This window comes from Chelonoidis abingdonii, chromosome 11 (genome assembly GCF_003597395.2).
Source record: "Chelonoidis abingdonii isolate Lonesome George chromosome 11, CheloAbing_2.0, whole genome shotgun sequence".
In the NCBI taxonomy this organism is placed as follows: domain Eukaryota; kingdom Metazoa; phylum Chordata; order Testudines; family Testudinidae; genus Chelonoidis; species Chelonoidis abingdonii.
Window position 1 is genome coordinate 38,395,725 of NC_133779.1, and position 18,499 is coordinate 38,414,223.

The 18,499-nt window shown below is 48.3% G+C and overlaps 2 protein-coding genes across 3 annotated transcripts in view; one reads left to right on the forward strand and one right to left on the reverse strand.

The window, feature by feature from the left end:
- Nucleotides 1-3,209, forward strand: part of GRIN3B (glutamate ionotropic receptor NMDA type subunit 3B) — a 20,684-nt gene extending 17,475 nt beyond the window's left edge. The window contains exons 6-9 of the mRNA XM_032786148.1: nt 560-711; nt 864-1,028; nt 1,589-1,656; nt 2,099-3,209. Coding sequence (XP_032642039.1) covers nt 560-711; nt 864-1,028; nt 1,589-1,656; nt 2,099-2,465 — 752 coding nt within the window. The 3' untranslated portion in view covers nt 2,466-3,209. The remainder of the gene's footprint in view (nt 1-559; nt 712-863; nt 1,029-1,588; nt 1,657-2,098) is intronic.
- Nucleotides 3,210-3,738: 529 nt separating this feature from the next.
- Nucleotides 3,739-18,499, reverse strand: part of TMEM259 (transmembrane protein 259) — a 29,855-nt gene continuing 15,094 nt past the window's right edge. For both annotated transcript variants that reach the window (XM_032786490.2, XM_032786418.2), the window contains exons 4-11: nt 14,673-14,783; nt 13,116-13,238; nt 12,713-12,813; nt 10,711-10,768; nt 9,888-9,971; nt 9,094-9,226; nt 8,541-8,640; nt 3,739-7,451 (exon numbers count right to left, since the gene is read on the reverse strand). In XM_032786490.2, the coding sequence (XP_032642381.1) occupies nt 6,591-7,451; nt 8,541-8,640; nt 9,094-9,226; nt 9,888-9,971; nt 10,711-10,768; nt 12,713-12,813; nt 13,116-13,238; nt 14,673-14,783 (1,571 nt within the window). In that variant the 3' untranslated portion in view covers nt 3,739-6,590. The remainder of the gene's footprint in view (nt 7,452-8,540; nt 8,641-9,093; nt 9,227-9,887; nt 9,972-10,710; nt 10,769-12,712; nt 12,814-13,115; nt 13,239-14,672; nt 14,784-18,499) is intronic.

Consider the following 18,499-nt stretch of genomic DNA (forward strand, 5'->3'; position numbering starts at 1 on the left):
CTCCCAGCCAATGGGCCAGCCTGTCTTATGATGAAAATAACTTAACTTACCTCAGGTGTGTGGGAAAGGGGGGAGCAGTCCCATCCCCACCCCCTGGCCCTAAACCACACTGGGCAGTGTAGCTGCAGGCACTTGGCAGACCAAAGGGCCCTGAGGAAACCCCCCCCAGTCAGCCTATGGTGCTGGGCCAGGCCCGGGCAATCCAGGTTCATAGGCCAGCTCTGTGACCTTGCCCAAGTTCCTCCAGCTTTCAATGGGGTGACAAGCCCTCCTGAGGCTCGGCTGCTGCAGTGACAGGGCTAGAGGGGGCAGGAGCCCAGCGCTTTTATTCCTTATTTGTATCGTGGTAGCACCTTGTGGCCCGGATGGGATCAGACCCCTGCTGAGCTTGGTGCCGTACACTCACTGCCCTGAACAGCATCCTCTAGCCAGGCTGGGAAGAGCCACAAAGGCCACAAGAAGGGAGGTGATGTGCTCACAGTCAGTGTGCCCGGGAACAGAGCCCAGGCTCCAGCCCCGGGCTGGTGCCTCTCTCTCTGTCATTCTCTCTCTGCCCCAGGCTATGGAATCGGGCTCCCCCAGAACTCACCACTGACCTCCAACCTCTCTGAGTTCATCAGCCGCTACAAGTCGGCCGGCTTCATGGACCTGCTGCACGACAAGTGGTACAAGATGGTGCCCTGTGGCAAGCGGGTCTGGGCCGTCACCAAGGTGAGGGCAGCCCGGGGGGAGGGGTGGGGGCTCTGCAGGGAGGAGACATGGTGGGGCTAGGTTGCTACAGGAGCCTTGTATGGCAGGTGGAGGGGGCACTGACCCACTCCTCAGTCTAGGTCAATCCTCCCCCCGTCCCCTTTCCCTTCCAGACGCTGCAGGTGGGCATTTATCACTTCTCTGGGCTCTTTGTCCTGCTGTGTGTCGGGCTCTGCGGCTCCTTGCTCACCTCCCTGGGCGAGCACGTCTTCTACCGCCTCATCCTGCCCCGCATCAAGAAGAAGAAGAAATTCAACTATTGGCTGCACACCAGCCAGGTGAGAGCAACTGGATCCCAGCCCTGCTTCTCTTAAACGCCCCCCCTCCCCCCCCGCGGGCTGGGTTTTGAAGCTGTCTGGGCAGCACCTCCTGCTGCCTCCACCAGGGCCTCTTAGTCCCCACTAGCCCCTTGCTTCCAGGTGCCCCTTCCCTAGCAGAGGTGAGAACAGTCCCCCTACTAGCCCCAGTCATGGCCCACAACGCCCCTGTGCAGTTCTCTTTTCTCCAGCCTTGCCCGCGTGGGACACAGCCCTGCCACCCGTAACACAAAGCCCCTACAGAGTGTCTTCGGGCATTGATATTGCCCTAAAGATTCCCCTCCTCTGCCCCTGCCCCTTGTCTCACGCTGTCCTCTTCCCCACTGCCTACAGCCAGCAGCTGTTGAGACTCACACCCACCCCCAGCCTGTAATCCTCCCTTCTGCAGGAGCTCCAGAAAGCCATTCTCCGCAGCACTAAATCAAAGTTAAAGTGACCCTGAAAAGGCAGAGCCCTGTCCTAACATCGCCCCAGCCCTTTCCCTGCGGGGTCTGATTCCTCTCCTCCTTTGCACTTCACAGAAAATCCACCGGGCCCTGAACGTGGGCTTCGAGGAGCAGAAAAACCAAAAGCTGAGACTTGAGAAAAGGTACCGACGGGGGGCAAAACTCTGTTCCACCTCTGCTGCTGGCCTGCGGCTTTGCTGCAGGTTGGCAGCTCCTGCTGTCCAGCTGCAGCAGTAGCTTAGAGCAGAGGCCTCTCGACCCCAGCAGCTGTGCAAACAGCTAATGGTACAACACATCCTATGGGTGTTAGGGTAGCTGGATGGGAGAAGGGTGCCCCGTCCTGGACCCTTGATGGCCACCAGCAAATAATCTTGGGTGTGAGTGTCCAGCTTGGAAAGATGAGGATCCAACACAGTCTCAGTCACCCAACCCTTCTAGGGGGAGGACCCTGCTTTGACCAGCTGTTGCCATCCTCTCTCTCAGGAAGGACACAGACAATGAGGGGTGGGGGAGACATGTAGCCAGCTGGGATGGTAGACTCAGCCCAGAAGGCTCGACTCACCCTCTGCCTGTTTCGCTCTGAAGGTGCAACATTCAGAAGAGTGAGGAGACAGCAGCTCCAAATGCCAGCCAGCCAAGCTGGAACAACCTCAGGAAGGCCACTAAGAAAGAGGACAAGCGGGTGCGTTTCAACATGCAGCAGACACCCTCTGAGCTGGTGCAGGAGAGGGAGGTGCCCGTGTGGCACTGCATGAACGGCAGGATGCCCCAGCCGGAGGAGTGGGATGCCAGTGAGGAGCTCAGGGAGCTGGAGGGATGGATTCAGGCAATCAGGGATCAGCTGAGAGCAGCCTTGGTGCAGAAGAGCGAGCTGGTGGCTGCATTGGGGCCCACTAAGAACAGCCGCATGCTGTCTGTTAAGCCTATTGTGGAGAAGAGCGAGGACAGGTAATGGGACACAGGCCGTCCAGGTTCCTTTAACTCAGCTCTGGAAAACCAGCTGCTGTTTCCTTTCACATCTTAAATCAAACCAGCACCTGGACAGCATGTGCAGAGGCTCCTCCTGGTTGGGGAAGTGGCAGAGCTGCCTAGGAAGTAGGCTGTTACTTTAGCACAGATCACAGCAACTGGGAAATGCTCCCCAGGTGCTTCAGGGCCTGACTCACTCACTCACTGCTTTGTTTTTAAATTAATTCCTTCGTATCGCAGCTGGGACCCAATTCCCATTCTGCTGCTGTCCTTTTGGTAATGGCAAACAGATTCCTACAAAGGAGAATCTCACTTCAAAACGGATTTCAGTTAGTGATTACTGCAGGTGGGAGGACAGAACTGGCTTTTCTCAAGGGTTAGTTCTTTCCCCGCTGCCTCGGACCGAAGAATCCTTCCCTATTTAAAATAGGTGTTCGGGGAAACTAGATGGAATCCAATGAGGAACTAAGAACCAAGAACCAGTGTCTCAGGCTAGGAAAGTTTGTGCCCAGTTTAGGATCCCTTCTCTCCCCAGGTGGGTGAGAGACACTGAGTAGACATCTACTCAAATTTCCCTACAACATCTGAGGGTGACAGTTATCCAGAAAACACTGTGCAGGGGTTTGGGTGATGCAAATTTTAAGTGTTTCCTTTTGCTAGCAGCAGCTGTAACATTGATTGTAAATAAAATGTACAAAGTTGAAGATTTTAAATAGAATAAAAAGCAATGCAGACTTCTCCTCCCACCCACCCCCTTCAGATTCTGCAGGTGGTTGAGTGGGGGGGGGGGGGTGTGTGTGGGGGGGGGGGGGGGGGGGGGGGGGTGAAATGTAGATTGACTCAGGAACCTGCTCACTCCAGCCCCCAAGCTTGTGGAAAGCAGCTCTGTCCAGCTCCCTCACCAGCATGAGCGTCTCTCCCCATCTTTCTTTCACTCTGAGCTGTTTTTTTGAATGCAACAGTCAGCCTGGGATGAGGATTTTGTTTAGTGAATTAAAGATTTGAGTTAGCCAGGATCCTCTCTCAAGGCACAAAATTGCAGAGCTACAGGGAATTTAATCACAAAACTGTATTTTTGAGTAAAGCTGGGGGTGGGGGAAATCTAATAGTGCCCCACCTCCAGGGTGGGGAGGTGCTCAGATCCTATGACAGTCTTAGACCTAGGCGCTAAGTGTACGCGATACTGCCCGGACTGAAGACCAGCTCGAGCACGCCCAGGACTCCAGCACGACCGACAGCGAAGCAGCACCCCTGAAGCCATTAGAGATAATATTTATTATATATACAAACACATTTTGTACATTAAATAGAATTAACTCTACCCTTCATTCAGCAAATGATTTGGTTCATTTCCCTCCCCCACCCCACAAATCTTACAGCTATTTCTGCTGCCTTGTGCTCTGTGACCTTTACAACCTGCCTAGAAGCAGCATCAGATAATTGAGGGGAGAGATGTTGGCTGGACCCCATCTCGCTCCTGGAGAGGCTGGGTGTACTGAGAGGGGTCCACCAACATATCGGCCCCTGGCCAGCGCTCTCCATCTCCAGCAGCAGCAGCATATACTCCCTAAAAAGGGAGTCTGGGGAGGAAAGGCAGAGAAACAGAAAGCGAAGATACTGTCGGAAACCCCTCTGCCGTGTCAGGGGCTGCCCAGCACAAAGCCTTTGATCACATGCCAACTCTCCACCCAACAGCGCCTTCCCCGTGTGCTAAGCAGTGGAAATGCCAGAGGGCCTCATTTCTGGGACTGATCAGACAGGAAGAAAACACCAGCTGCACTTACCTTCCTGGATGAGGGCTGCTTAGCTCATGTAGACAAGAATGGAGCCCAAGGACAATTCCACAGCTTGGTCTCTGTCCCCCTGGAGATATGCCTCCCAGCGCCCCTCTAACAAGGGGGGCTAAGCCCCACCCTCCTCCATGACACGTCCCTTTTCCACCACATCTGCTACCTTTTCCTGAGTTTCTCTCCCCTCTCCGAGCCTTGCTGGGGGAACTGGACGTCACCTACCACAAACCCTTCTCCAAAGGAAGCAGCTCCCAGGATGGGTATACCAGAGCAGGCTGACTGAATAGAAAACTCTGCTGCCGATAACAGGCTGGTTTCTAATGCAGCCTGTCTAACTTGGGTACCAGATTCACCCACTACAACTAGTTAGTTAGTAAAATGGTATAGAGCCGGATAGCCCTTAGGGAAACTAGAGTCTACCAGGGTAAGACTAATCTCACAGCTAGCTTTGCCTCTCCTCTCAGCACGACAGTGCTCCAGGCTTCCTTTTTGCCAGGGAAGAGAGGGAGGGTTTTTCTAAATTTCTTCTTGGCTTCAGTGTTCGGGTCCTTTGCTTTTCTCCTGAACCATCACGAGTAACGGTTTTCTACCTGCAGTCTCCCCTTCTGGTGCTGTGCCAAGGGGATTTCTCAACTCATGGAAGGGCCCAATCTTAGGATGTGAAGGTGTCCCACGCATGGGACAAGGCACTGAAAAGACAAGCTAAGCCACCAAAGCGAAGAGTGGAGCTGTGTGGTGACCAGGCTACACACATGCGTCCCTGAAGGCTCTTCCATGAATTATGAAGCTATAGTTCAGTTTCTAACTAATGTTTTCATGCCACAGCCCCTGGCTCGACCTTATCCAGTCTATGTGCTATGCATTTAAGGTGCTGGATTCAGAGAGCCTCTGCCGGAGGCCATGTAGCAGCAAGAAAAGCTGCTCTCCTTTCGGGGGTGCAGTGGGAATGGAAAAGGGAGGATAGCCATGGGGATCTGTCCCAGAATCAGCCTAGATGGTTCCAAGCACACCCCTGCCACCTGCCAGGGAAGCAGTATGAACCTATCTGCTCAGACAGTGCTGACTGGCTCTCAGAGATCTGTTAGCACAGGAAAACAGCCTCATTTTTCACCTCTCCCAGGACAGAGTGGCCACGGATAAGAGGTCAGGGGGAGAGGGCAGCAGAAAGATGCTTAACTACAGCTAATCGAAGCCCTATTTCTCAGCTTCTCTACTGCAATGATATCTGGAAAAAGAGGCACAGGGCTTAAGATGCACTTCCCCTAGCGGAAGGCCAAGCTCGCTGATGCCCTCTGCTGCCTTCTGGGGATCTCCAAAGAAGACCTGAACACCCCCACCACACACACATTCTGTTAAACTGCAGTTCTCAGACAGGAACACCAGGAAACTGCCGCCTGTATCTTCTCCCCCCATTAATACAGTCTTGTCTCTCACCCTTTAAAACCTCTGCTTCCTTCTAAAAATAGATAGAGCTATATATAGAATTTGTCTTTGCAACAGCCAACTTTACTCCTTTGCTAAGTAGCCAAAAAACCCCTATACAGTCAAGGCCCACATGGGTGGTGAGGAACAAGAGCTGAGAACAGGGAGATTCAGCTGCGGACAAATCAGCTAGACACTACCAAACTGTCAGAGTGAAGATGTCAAGCAGCATCCACCGAAGCTCCCTGATGAAAGGAAATGACTCTCAGCTCCAACAAGTGGTTTCTGACAGCCCCTGAGGTTCATTTCCATTTCAGCTGATGAACTTTCCCACCTGTCTTTCCAGGAATACACCACATTAGATGAAATTCATCACATTAAGATTTTTTTCTCTTTTTTTTTTGGTTAAAAACAAAAAAATTGTTTAGTACAAGTTGGGTCACACTTGCAAAGGCAAGTAGGGCTGACGACTCAGTCCCCAGCAGCTGATCCAGCCGGTACACCTGGAAGCCCTTCCTTGTAAGAGCAACGCAGGAGGGGTGGGAGAGGAAGAAGGGGGGACCACAGAAGTGTGACACTGATTAGCCCAAGTGCAGCAATCCTGCAGCCCTGTTGTCTGCCAATGGCTTAAGAAAAACGTGGGACCCAGCAGCTTGCACACGGTGAAGAACCTCTCTCTGCAGATCTAGTTGCAGAGGGATGCTGGGTATTAATGGCTCCTGGCTAGTCTGTCCTTTTACACACATACACATCTACTGTCCAAGGGAGAAACGAACTGCCTCTTTACCGCACTCCAGCTGCTCTGCCTCCACTAAAAGGAATTATGGGGGAGGCATGAGGAGAAATAAGAAATCTAGATTCCTTCTGGACTGCCAGAGATCAAGGAGAGAACAAGCTCAGGACAGGCTCCTGGACTCTGGTTCCGAGTGAGCTTCGGAGCTGGCTGTACCGTCCACTGCTGTTGGCCAGGGGGCAGTCTCCCCATGGTCCCCAAAAGCACTATCCAAATGCTTGACCAGATCAGTATCTTGCGTGAAGGGCTGAGGGGTCTCTGCCAGGTTACTGTTTGCAACACAGTCGTTTCCACTAGGTTCTGCTTGGCTCAATGACTCCCCTGCAGCCTCAGTCTGCTCAGGAAAGGAAGCACTAGTGATGGATGCACCATCCCCCTGTGCTGGGACAAGGGGGGCAGCTGGTATGTCTTCTGCCCCAGGGGGCACATCTGTTGCAGTAACCACTGCTGTTGAAGAGACCTCAATAGTAATGGAGCCCATAGCAGTCTCCACGCGGTCGCTACTGACTCGAATTCGGGCTACCAAGCTTGAAGCAGCAGCGACAGCAGCATCCTGTGGGCTCCCATTGGCCATGGTTTCGTGCACCACGTTTGGCTCCAAGAGGGTAGTGCTCAGGTCAGACAGAAACGAGGCTTCTGTAATGATGGCGGCAGTTTCAGCTACCCAGTTCAGATCGCTCCCTACAGAAGAGGCTGTAGCGGCTGCAATGGCAACAGCACTGGGATCCTCGCTGGGAGCCAGAGAACTGGGGCTGCTGCTTTCTATGGCGGGACCAGCTGCCGGATGAGGCTGCCTGCCACCCATGTCGGTGGGGGCGGCTGTAGTGTTGTTGTTGAGGTTGTCCTGCAGTGTTGTTTGGGTCCCTTGACCCACCTGCTGGTTCTGCAGCAGCATCTCTTGGATTCTGATCTGCTGGAGGATGGCTGGCAGCTCATAATGATGGAAAAAATAGATCATGGAGTGCTAGGGAACACAAAAGGGAAAGGAGTTACTTGTTGGCCAAGATCTGCCAGAGAGGTTTTTGCTGCAGCCCTGTAGAAAGCCTGTGACTTGGTTCCCTTAACTGTTGTAATCACAAGAGCAGGGGAGTGGCTAGGCTGCTCGACTCATACTGGAACCAGAAACGTTCAGGATTTTAGAGTCAAACCTAAGACATTTTGGGAAGGATTTTCCTCCTTCCACTGTGGTACCTAGAGGCCTCTCCAGCAGCTTAGTGGGGCCACAAAAGCCCTACAACCAACCAGAGGACCACAGAATCCAAGCCTCTTAAGGAGGCACGGGGAGAAAGGCAGCAGCCAGGAATATCTGGAGTTTCTATGGACAGCTGACTGCAGGCTTATAGCTGGTGTGAGGTGTCAGGACATCAGCCAGAGACAAGTCCTCTAGCCACAGAGCAGGGACATCAGGCAGCAGCAGTGCAAGCATCCTCTATACCATTCAACCATCACAACAGGCATCACCTACATGGGGAGTTCTGCATATGCCCATTCAGTCCCTGGCCCCTGAATCGCAAAGAGATCATTTAGGAAAGTACCTTATGTAATCTAGACAGATATCCAGTGGGAATTTGACTGAGACCCTCTACCCTGCCCAACACTCACTTGCCATTAACCCTCAGTCATTTTATGGGTCCAACTTTCAGTTACTAATGGCCACAGATGGATCTGAGCCCATGACTTAGAAGTCCAAGGCCCTGTATCTTAAGGGATTTGGCAGTTTCACCCACCCTCTACCCTCATGGTCCCAGAGTGCACAGATCTCTTGGTTAAGTGAGGATTTCTGCTCAAATCCAACTTTGTAACAGCTTTTATAGAGTTTACATTGTGGCTTCAGTGACTCAGGGGTAATTTACTCTAGTCTGTGTCCATCCATGCGTAGCCATTCAAGTGGCCTGATCAGCTTCTGACTTGATATTTTAAGCCTTAGATTTCTATCCAGCTCCCTCATAAGGTTAATGAAGTGACCACGGGGAGAATTAGCTCTAAGACATAGATCTGTCTCATATAATCTGCTCTTCTACCTAATGAACAGCAAAAGAAGGCCACTGCTTACCTGGATGAAAAGCCATGAGGTGACCAGAGCCAGGCTGCTGTACTGTCCATTAAATCGATAGTGGTATGCATAGAAGGCAAAGTGGTACAAGTAGAAGAACCTGGAAAGAGAAAGGACAATAAGGAACAGGACGTAACCACAGAGAGAACCCCCCCACCCACCCCAGCCTGGAGAGGGGATTTCCCACTGAGCAGCTGTGAGACCTTGACTAATGGGTACTCTTGACTTTCTCAGCAGACATCGGTGTTCATCTAAATAGAGCAGGACTGACAAGTGGGCAAATGTCTGAATCAGTTTTAAAAGGGGGACTTCCTAACAGTTACACAGGAAAGAGCCAACTTGCCTCCTGAATGTGGGCTTCAGATGCAGGAACATCGGGGGCCAAGAAGGGAAAACGGTAGCTATCCGAAATGGAAGGCAACCTAGCCCCGCTGGATGAAAATTTTAAAGAAGCCTCGCATCGCAGAATAAAGTGGCATGCAATCTAGGTCTGAAGCACACGGCTAGGTGATGGAAGTGCACGTGCTAGAAGGAGAATGGGCAACTCTCTTACCTGAGCCAATGCCTCTTACTAGTATTGGTGTGGCAACAGATGGCATCATACTGGTCCGCCAGCCACACAATGAGGATGATATAAAACGCAGTAGTGGTGTCATTGAAGAACTCTGACATAATGGCCTCCATGCCTGCCGGACGAAAAACACTGACATGTCAACTAGCTGTGGGGCCTGGTCAATGGGTAATCCCAGCTTGCCATTCTCCAGAACCAAGGGTGCACCCAGGGTAAACACTATGTAGCAACTGGTGCTATGATGCATTTGCTGGATTGCAGAGCAAATGCAACCAGGCACAATGGAGCTGGTTTCTAACAGGGCATGAGGTAAAGCACAAAGATTCCCCTGCTGACTGGAATCTTCACCTATAGCGTTAGCCACAGCACAGGATTTATTGTTTTTAAATGAAGTTTTGTAGGTGTAGGACATAGGTCAGGAAAGCGAGAGACGGAGAAGTAGATCAGAGCTATACATAATGTACATACACACACAAAATGTAGATTACCTCCACCCCAACGCACAGCTCTGAGAATCATAATCCTGATCAGCCCTAACCTGAGCGTAGGTATATTTCTACTGGAGACTAGGACAAAAACACCTGACGACAAGGTCACACCGAGTTCCATGACATATTACATCTCTGCAGGGAGTGAGAACAATAAACCCCCAGGGACGCAAGGTACAAGAGAGGGATTGTGTGTTCAACGCACCCCGAAGCAACTTGCTACACTAAGTTTGTTTCTGACCTCCTCAGTGTTCTTCCTTTACGTAAGGAGTAAATCCACGTTCTTACCTACTAGAGCCAAAATGACCGTGAGTAATGGAGCAGCAGGGAATGCAATGGTCATGTTCATCTCCAGCATCTGTAAGAGGTCCACTGCAAGAAGGAAAGCAAACTCCGTAGGGCTCTCAGCCGCGCATGGAGCAGAGTAACATGCCACAAACCATCTTTAGAACTAGATGCAGGAGTGCATGCAGGGGGCAGCACGGCTACTAACTGCTTACAGCTCACAGAACACAAAGACCCACACTGGAGCAGGCAACTGGTCTGACAAATCCTGCCCTGGCAATGACCTATACCCACTGCTTCAGTGGAAGCTGAAATCCCTCAGAAGGCACCAGGGCTGCACTTTTGGGACAGTGGTTTTTTGACCCCTGAGGCATTAGGCCATGTCCTGAAACATGGGATTTGCATTCAGCCAACCTCAGATAAGAGGGGAAGTGGTCACAAAGGGCAACTTAAAGAGCATATCTGTCTGGAGAATTTAGGGTAAATTCAGATCTGATGTAAGCAGGAAGAAAAGGAGTCTAGAAATCAATGGAGCTGCGTTCACACTAGGACAGAATCTGTCCTTTGGTCACTAAGCAGCATACTCCAGGTGGCAAAAGTCCTGCCATGTCAGCTTCTGCTTTGAGTAACCCCTTTGGAAAATGTTACCAGGTTTTCCCAGCTTGAGGATGACAGATGGGATAAACAATCTACTGTCTCAAGTAGGCTCAACTCCACAAAAGACGCTAAGCTCTTTTCTTGCCCTCCAAAGGGGGTGGGTGTTCACTAGGGCAAGGCATTATCCCAAAAGAAACAGTTTGTAGGAGTGAGATTCAGAAGCACTTACCAATGAAGACAAAGATTTGATGATGAGAGTAGCGCAACAGCATTGAGACTGACAGCGTCTGAAAAGGCAAAACAGATCAGGGTTAGAACTGGACTGCCCTGGGAAGTTTGTTTTCCCATAGAGGGTTGTAATATGATATAGTTTGTGCCGATGCGTCATCAAGGGATGCACTGAGACAGATATTACAGACACATGCAAAATCTTTGAGTCTACTGTACCAAGTTTTTAATGTTATCTGTATCTCTGAGCGCCAGCAATTATATTCTGGCTCCATGGAAGAGAGTTGCCAAACCGTCTCCAAGAACGATCATCAGTGCGGGGCCATTACAGCAAACCCTGGGACAGGTCCAGCTCCGAAGAGGAACCACCTCCTGGGGATTTTTGCATATACTGGTTCAGACTGGGTTCCAGAGGCCCAGGAGACAAAGAAAGGCTTCTAGTATAAAGGCTCAGCTGAACTGACTCCGAATTTCTCAGTTTGATCCAATAACTGACAAGTCATGCATCCAACAAAGTGGGTATTCACCCCCGAAAGCTCATGCTCCAATACATCTGTTAGTCTATAAGGTGCCACAGAACTCTTGGCCGCTTTTACAGATCCAGACTAACATGGCTAGCCCTCTCATACTTGACAAGAGATTGTAACCAAGAGGGCACAACCCTGATGGAAGGATCCGAAGGACTGGAAAACATGCCAGGGTCTGGAAACACTTAGTAAACCTAGCATGCGTGTAGCACGTTTTATTGATTTATGCTACGATCTTACTTGCTGGGATACGCACACTGAAGGGCAGAAGGAATTGAAGGCTAAATCTTCAGTCTGGAGGAAGAAAGTTGCAGTACTTTGCTCACAGAGAGGTGATGGCTAGAGATTTGAGATGTAAAGGTGTGCCCTTGAGCAGACCGCAGAGGGGTCAGAGGTGCACAGTTAACCTGCAAACTGTGACATGTACTTATGAGGTCCTTTGGCCTGGGCTATGCAGGAGGTCAGATTAGATCGGGGTAGGCAACCTATGGCACACATGCCGAAGGAGGCACGTGAGCTGATTTTCAGTGGCACTCGCACTGCCTGGCCACCGGTCTGGGGGGCTCTGCATTTTAATTTAATTTTAAATGAAGCTTCTTAAACATTTTTAAAACCTTATTTACTTTTTACATACAACAATAGTTTAGTTCTATATTACAGACTTATAGAAAGAGACCTTCTAAAAATGTTAAAATGTATCAATGGCAGGTGAAAACTTAAACCAGAGTGAATAAATAAAGGCTTGGCACACCCCTTCTGAAAGGTTGCCGACCCCTGGATTAGATGATCATAACAGACCCTTCTGACCTTAGAATCTATGTTAACTAAGAATCTGATGCCTTGTGGGGATTTTTCTTAGCACAGTAACAAAGCCCAAGACTGTACTGCACATTTCACTCTTAGTTTTAAGTAGCGCTTCTTTGGCGCATTACAAACGGTAATTAAACCACATGCTGTCCCTGTGAAAGAGAGAGGCAAGTAGTTTAGCTGTAGGAGGAGTCTGGTTCTAACAAGTTAAGCGATGCCCAAAAAATCAAAGCAAAAATCTGTAACAGAGTTGAGACCAGAATCCAAAGTTCCAGCTCTGTCCCAGTCCTGTGCACCTCCAGCTAGGCCATACTCTGTCTCTGAGAAAGATCACAGAAGACTGATGAATCTTCATGCGAGAGATATTTAAACACCTCCTCTCACCAGCCATTAGATTATTGTTTTACATGGTCTTGCATCGAAGGAGGATCACTGCCCTAACTCTATGCATAGTGGTTTGGCATCTCTGATATCTCACCCTCCTTTGCTTATTGGTTTCATCTGGGTCAATTTGCAAAAGATTTTAAGTCTATTTAGTAAAAGTAGCAGTGGCCTCGTGTGTTAATACAGATGTAGGGCACATACGAAAGTTACCAAAATCAAGTTTTAAATAGAACCTGGCAAGCCCTAGTCCAGAAATCCAGACAGCACTGAAACAGGTTTACTTACAAATATGACCATGATAACAAAGGCTGCTAGGTACGAAGTCCTAGCCATCCACATGCTGACAAAGCGATAGTGCTCCCCAGACACCACGTTGCGGAGGAAACCTGGAGAAAGAGAGGAGCCTGGTCTGATTAAACAATAAATGATAGGCTGAGCTTCCCGTATTGGTGCATCCTTCGTTCTTATTCAGCACAGGGCAGGAGAAAAATCTTTCTTGTGGCCATTATCTTCTCTCTTCTCACACTTATTTCATTTTACTTGCCTGGTGATCATCTCCCCATGGAGCCGGGTAACCGTTCTCAGTACTAGGGCATGGTCAACAGGCAGGGCACACCATTCATGCACCCACAGACTCCATGCACCTCTCTAAATATTCCAGCACAATATTGCTCCCTAGTGTCTTTACCTTTGTTCTCTTCGTTTTCAGCTAAAGCTTTCACACTGGACATTAGAATGTCATCATAACCCAGGAACTCGTCCAGCAGCAGGCGACTAAATCGGTCTCCAAAGCACTGGTCTCTGGTGGGATCTGCATGAAAGGTAAAGAAGATTCACTCTGTTCAATCAGAAGTGAAACCGCAGAGCAGGAAACTCTACCTGTTACTATTTACCTCAAGACCCATCAGATGCTCTGTGAGCAAACAGAATTCAATTTCCAGGCTTAGACTCTCCCTCCTTAAGCCAGCGGAAGTGGCGCACTTGCCTCAGCTAAGCATGGCACTTCCCTGTCTGAGCCTTTTAGCAGGACAGTAGGCACAGTACTGTAGAAACATTGGCTTTTGCAGTGGGATGAGAACGGCCAATATGGACACAAGTTCTTCACATGGCAAAAACAATCAGGAAGCGTAAGGACAGGGAGATGGATGGTTATGGTTATTTGCAATGAGATTCAGAATCAAAGCAAAAGGATCTTAAAATGTTGAATCAAAGCGACTCAGCATCTCCAGGTAATTCCAGGCACGGATGGAAAAGTTTCAGCATTGCACCACAGCGGTGGCTGCCGTGATTAGGTCAATATAGTGACATGAAAGTGCTACATACATTCAAATGAGTTTTATATACACATGTAACAGCTCACAATGCGGCTGGGATCCATCTAGGGGAAAGGTGGAATATAAATGCAAGCCATTTTTAGTAAGGCAGGTAGGGTGCTTATGTAGGAATTTGAAAGATCACACCAAATAAAAACACCACCTACCTTTACCAGAGACCCATTTGTTATCTGCCCCGTAATCACTGTTTAATACAGCAGAACACACCACTGCTTGCACTACTTATGTCTAATCTGATTGCTGCACAAATTTTGGCATCTGATTAATTAGGATTTTTGGCACTAGAAGGTGTAAGACTATACTTATTCCTTGGAAACTTGTTAAGAGAATATCAGTGGAATAGAACTCTGTCACAGGATAATGGTCCCTGTGGCTATGCAGGATGCCGAGATGATTAGAGATAAACACCAATGCTAAGGAGACATGCTCAACATTGGCTCTGACAGGGATAATCGCTCCTGACAATAAGTATCAATGTTGTGCATCACAAGTGTTAAGTCTCTGAGGGCTGCAGGCTATTTTGTTTCTAGCCTCTAAAGTTTAAAGCAAAGGAGGAAAAGCAACAAAATAATATGAATTGGGCAGCGTTTAGGTTTGGTCTCTTGAGATTCCTTCCTGGGAGGGACAACTGCTCTAGAAAATAACACTAGGCCTCAAATATTAAAACCGATTGCTTAGCTTTGGACTCCGTAATGGATGCCTGGGCATTGTATTGGAAAGACACTGCCTGTAAATACTGTCCTTCTCTGAACGAGGGCCCTCTCCAAGGTTATAAAAGGTTTCTGTGCGATTGAAGCAAAGGTAGGTGTGTGGGGGCATGGCTAAAATTGGGGTGTTGGCAAACAACATGCAGGCATTTTAGAAGAGTCTTGTCAACTAATGCATGAGCCCCGGTCATGTCCCTTACATACCTAGTGTCACCACCATCACTGGGATGCTGAGCCGCTGACGAGTGCTCTGAGACAGGCGTAAAAACCCATACTCCAAAGAATACTCCACAATGTACTCTTCCTGGGGCCACACTGCAAGAGAGGAAGGCAAAGGAGACTCAACAGCAGGGTTTGCAAAGTACGGTGGATACACCCCTCTTTACCCCATCACCTCCTGAAAAGCAGGTTTGCCAAGACACAAGCACAAGCGGCCTTTTGTCATGTTAAAGCTTTGGTTGCATTTTTTACATCACTTTCCCCGCCCCCCCACAGTAATCCCACCCCAATAACATGGATAGGAGTGAGCCCTTTGATGCATTTCCCAACCGCGTCCACCCCAGGAGATGCACTGGGTAGATATCAGCTGTTGGCTTTGGGGGAATCCCCTCAACCACTTCAGCAGGAGGATCACTAAGGAACTGTCCACTCACTTTGGACTTATGGCACCTTTCAATGCCCTGTTTATGGCCTGGGTTACTAGAGTCCTACCTACAAGGCCTGGGATTTTTTTTAAAGGAACCCATCTGCTACCTTAATAACTAAGCAGGATCAGCAACATCACAAGGTTTCCCCACGTTATTCTACCAGCAATTCCAACCTCGAGGTAGACGTCTTCATGCCTAGTGGTCTCTATGCAAACTGCCCCCATCAGTCGGGCTAGTATGAGTCTTTTGAAAGTGACTATCTCCCCATCAACTCATTTCACACAGGTCATCAAATGGTAACAGCAGCAGGTCACTACGATTCGGATTATGAGACTCTCCCAATCCCATTCTCAATCCCTAATGTAGGGGCCAATTTAACAAAACCTTCAGTAATTAGGCTTCAGCCGCAGATGGTAAAGCAGATGGAAGAACTCCAGCTCACTGTCTCTGAAGACCACAGATTTGAATCCTCCTCTGAAGCAGAGCACAATAAACCAGGAAGACACAGCAAAGGGAATCAGGAGACTATACACCACATATAATAATCGACTTGAGAGGATGTTATAGGCCCTAATGAGAACATGTTCTGTCTTTCTCTTTCCCCACTCTGGCCCCCAGACACGGGACATTTGTTGGACCTGTGCTGAACCATGCTTCTGCCCCGAACCATGCTTCTGCCCCTCATTCCATCCAAGAGGAATCATTTTTCAAATGGTAATCCCAGTTCTGCCACTGACTTGGCTTTGGTTTCAGAGTGGTAGCCGTGTTAAGGTGCCACAAGTACTCCTCGTTCTTTTTGCTGACTTGGCTTTGTGACCTTCACTTCTGGACCTCTGTTACCCTATCTGTGAAGGCAGGATAATACCACCCATCTCGCAGAGGGGCTGTGAGGCTGGATCTGATTATCTCTGGCAAGGGCTTTAAGAGCAATGAATTGAAGATACTACAGAAAGACAAAGTCACAATATACTCTATGACTTCAGTTTCCAAAGCAACCAGCTTATAACTTCAGCTACAGACAAGGAGCAAACTCAAAAAAACCAAAGATCCTGTTTTTATTCACATTCTCTCATAAGTGACAGATGAGCATTACCCACTCCAGGGTCACTAGTGCCTTAAGGAAAAGCTTTGAAACATATCCCATTTAGAAACAAGTCTGCTTAGAGAATTGCTTTGCACAGATAAGACAGCAAGGTTTTCAAGAGCTGATCGTTAAGAGTTGTGAAGGTTTCCTATCAAGAATGAGGCAGGGCCCGGGGTGGCCTGGGACCTGGAACAGAATGGATTTCTGGTAGAGGACAAATTGGTGTTTAGTGTGAGAAGCTGAACAATTTACAATGGCAGACATCTGCTGTGATTTACAGGTTGGCTCCAGAACGCTTGCGCTCCTGGCACTGCGCCTGCAGGAATGGAAGCCTCTCAATCTTACTCTGTCCTCAAGTGACTTCTTGATGCGGGCCCCCTTCAGCTGTTGAAGATTTCCCAGCAGACTGTGAACATAAACCCGTGATTACAATGGGCCTAACAGGGCTTCACGCCAGGAAATATGGATTTGTTTGGCCCTGCGAAGTGCTGCCCAGGTTGAAGTTTTTTGTGCTAGATGCTATACAGCCTTATTATTTTAACAGAATATTTTTGTCAAAAACCGATCACTTGAATGTTTCAAGCATTCAGAGGCAGCTAATATAAGTGGATCTGGTTGTATCCCGTGTTCTACAGCTAAATGACTCACCCCAAAGAACAGATAACAAAAATACATCAATCCATATAAGATGTTTTTTGGCAAAAATTTGTAAATTCTGTGGAGCCTGATTCAGGACAAGAACTTTTATCTTCTGGTCAAACAAATGGTTTGTAGACACCAAAGCAGACCCCCCCTCCCCCACGGGACAAAACTACTCTGCTTTCTTGGAAGGACAAGGTATACATATAGCTGTCACATTTGCTTGTCCCAAAGGTTAACTCGTGCAAACTTGAATCAACTCAACAGCGTATGCCAACTCGGTGCTTTAAGATCAATACCACGTGCCTCCGTTACATTAATTATAAATGTATATTTCGGATGCAAAAAGAAGCTTAAACGCGTTGTTCAAAACTGTCTTCTTCAAAGAACATTTTCCTGCTCTGAAGTTTCCCTGGGTCTCACAGCTGCAGTTGGGCCTGCTGGTTCTAACCACAGTCAACTAACTTCTCTAGAGTTAGAACGTCTGAGGAGACAGGAACTGCTGCTGCTTCCAGAAAGGCCAAAACCAGAGGCAGGAGCAATAAGCAGAATTAAGGAAGAAAAAAGCCCTTTCACATCCCTTTATGATGATTGTTATGACTGCCTGCTTAAATGAGAGTTTGAAGTAGACACTGTCTGCTGTGACAGCCCCAAGACCAGAAAAATCCCCTGTTAAGGAGCAGCCAACCCATTTAAAGAGGATTTTTCTGAACAGTGTCAGAGTATTCCTTCCCCTTCCTTCCTAAAGGAGGCAGGCCAAAAGAGACAGGCTTCCCATGATGAAAATATTTTTAAGGAACACAGATTAAAAAAGAAATGCAACTTCCTTTCCTGAGTTACCAGCAACACATTATGGAAGAGATGTGCAGCTTCCCACTTGTTATTACCCAGTAGGTAATGAAAGCAGACTGGTCAGTTTTACTTTTCCGTTTTCACTGGCAGCCCAACTGCTACCAGTTTGCAAACACAGACAAAGGGTTTAAATCTCATCACAAGAACTGCTTTCATTTAGATCATGAAAGCATCTATATCCATTTATTTCAATGCATCTTACACAAAGATTAAAAGTTGGGAACCGTTTCCTTTCAACTGGAGAAGGTAAGATCACTTCTCTACAGAGTAATAACCAAGTGCGACCGCACCACCTATTAATTTCTCTCTCCTCTCCTCCTGTCGGATCATTTCCATTAAGAACTCAGCAAAAGCAGAAGAGCCTATTTAGTGTACACTACAGATAATTTGGGGGAGTTTTGCACAGGCCTCGATGATATTGCACCCAAAAAAACAAAAATAAAACAAAAACCCTCTGTGATAGACACAATACATATTTCATTCCCAAGTCTAAGCCGTGTCATGACCCCCTAATCACCAACTTAAGTTCAGGACTAAATCAATCCTGGACCAGCACCAAATAAAATACTGCAAGATCAAGGGAACAGTGAACATTTCAATGTTAGTGCTCATAATCCTTCATAGCTAGAAGGAACAGTTTAGACTGCTGGAAAGCAAAGAATCCCAGTTTTCCAGTGAAATAAAACATCCGTTTCAGCAAACAAGATACGCTAACTATTAAGTCATTCCAGTTATCATGATCCTACTTCAACCCATATGTGATTTTAACAGCTATCTAGTACAGACAGAAACCAAAGCATTATACCATG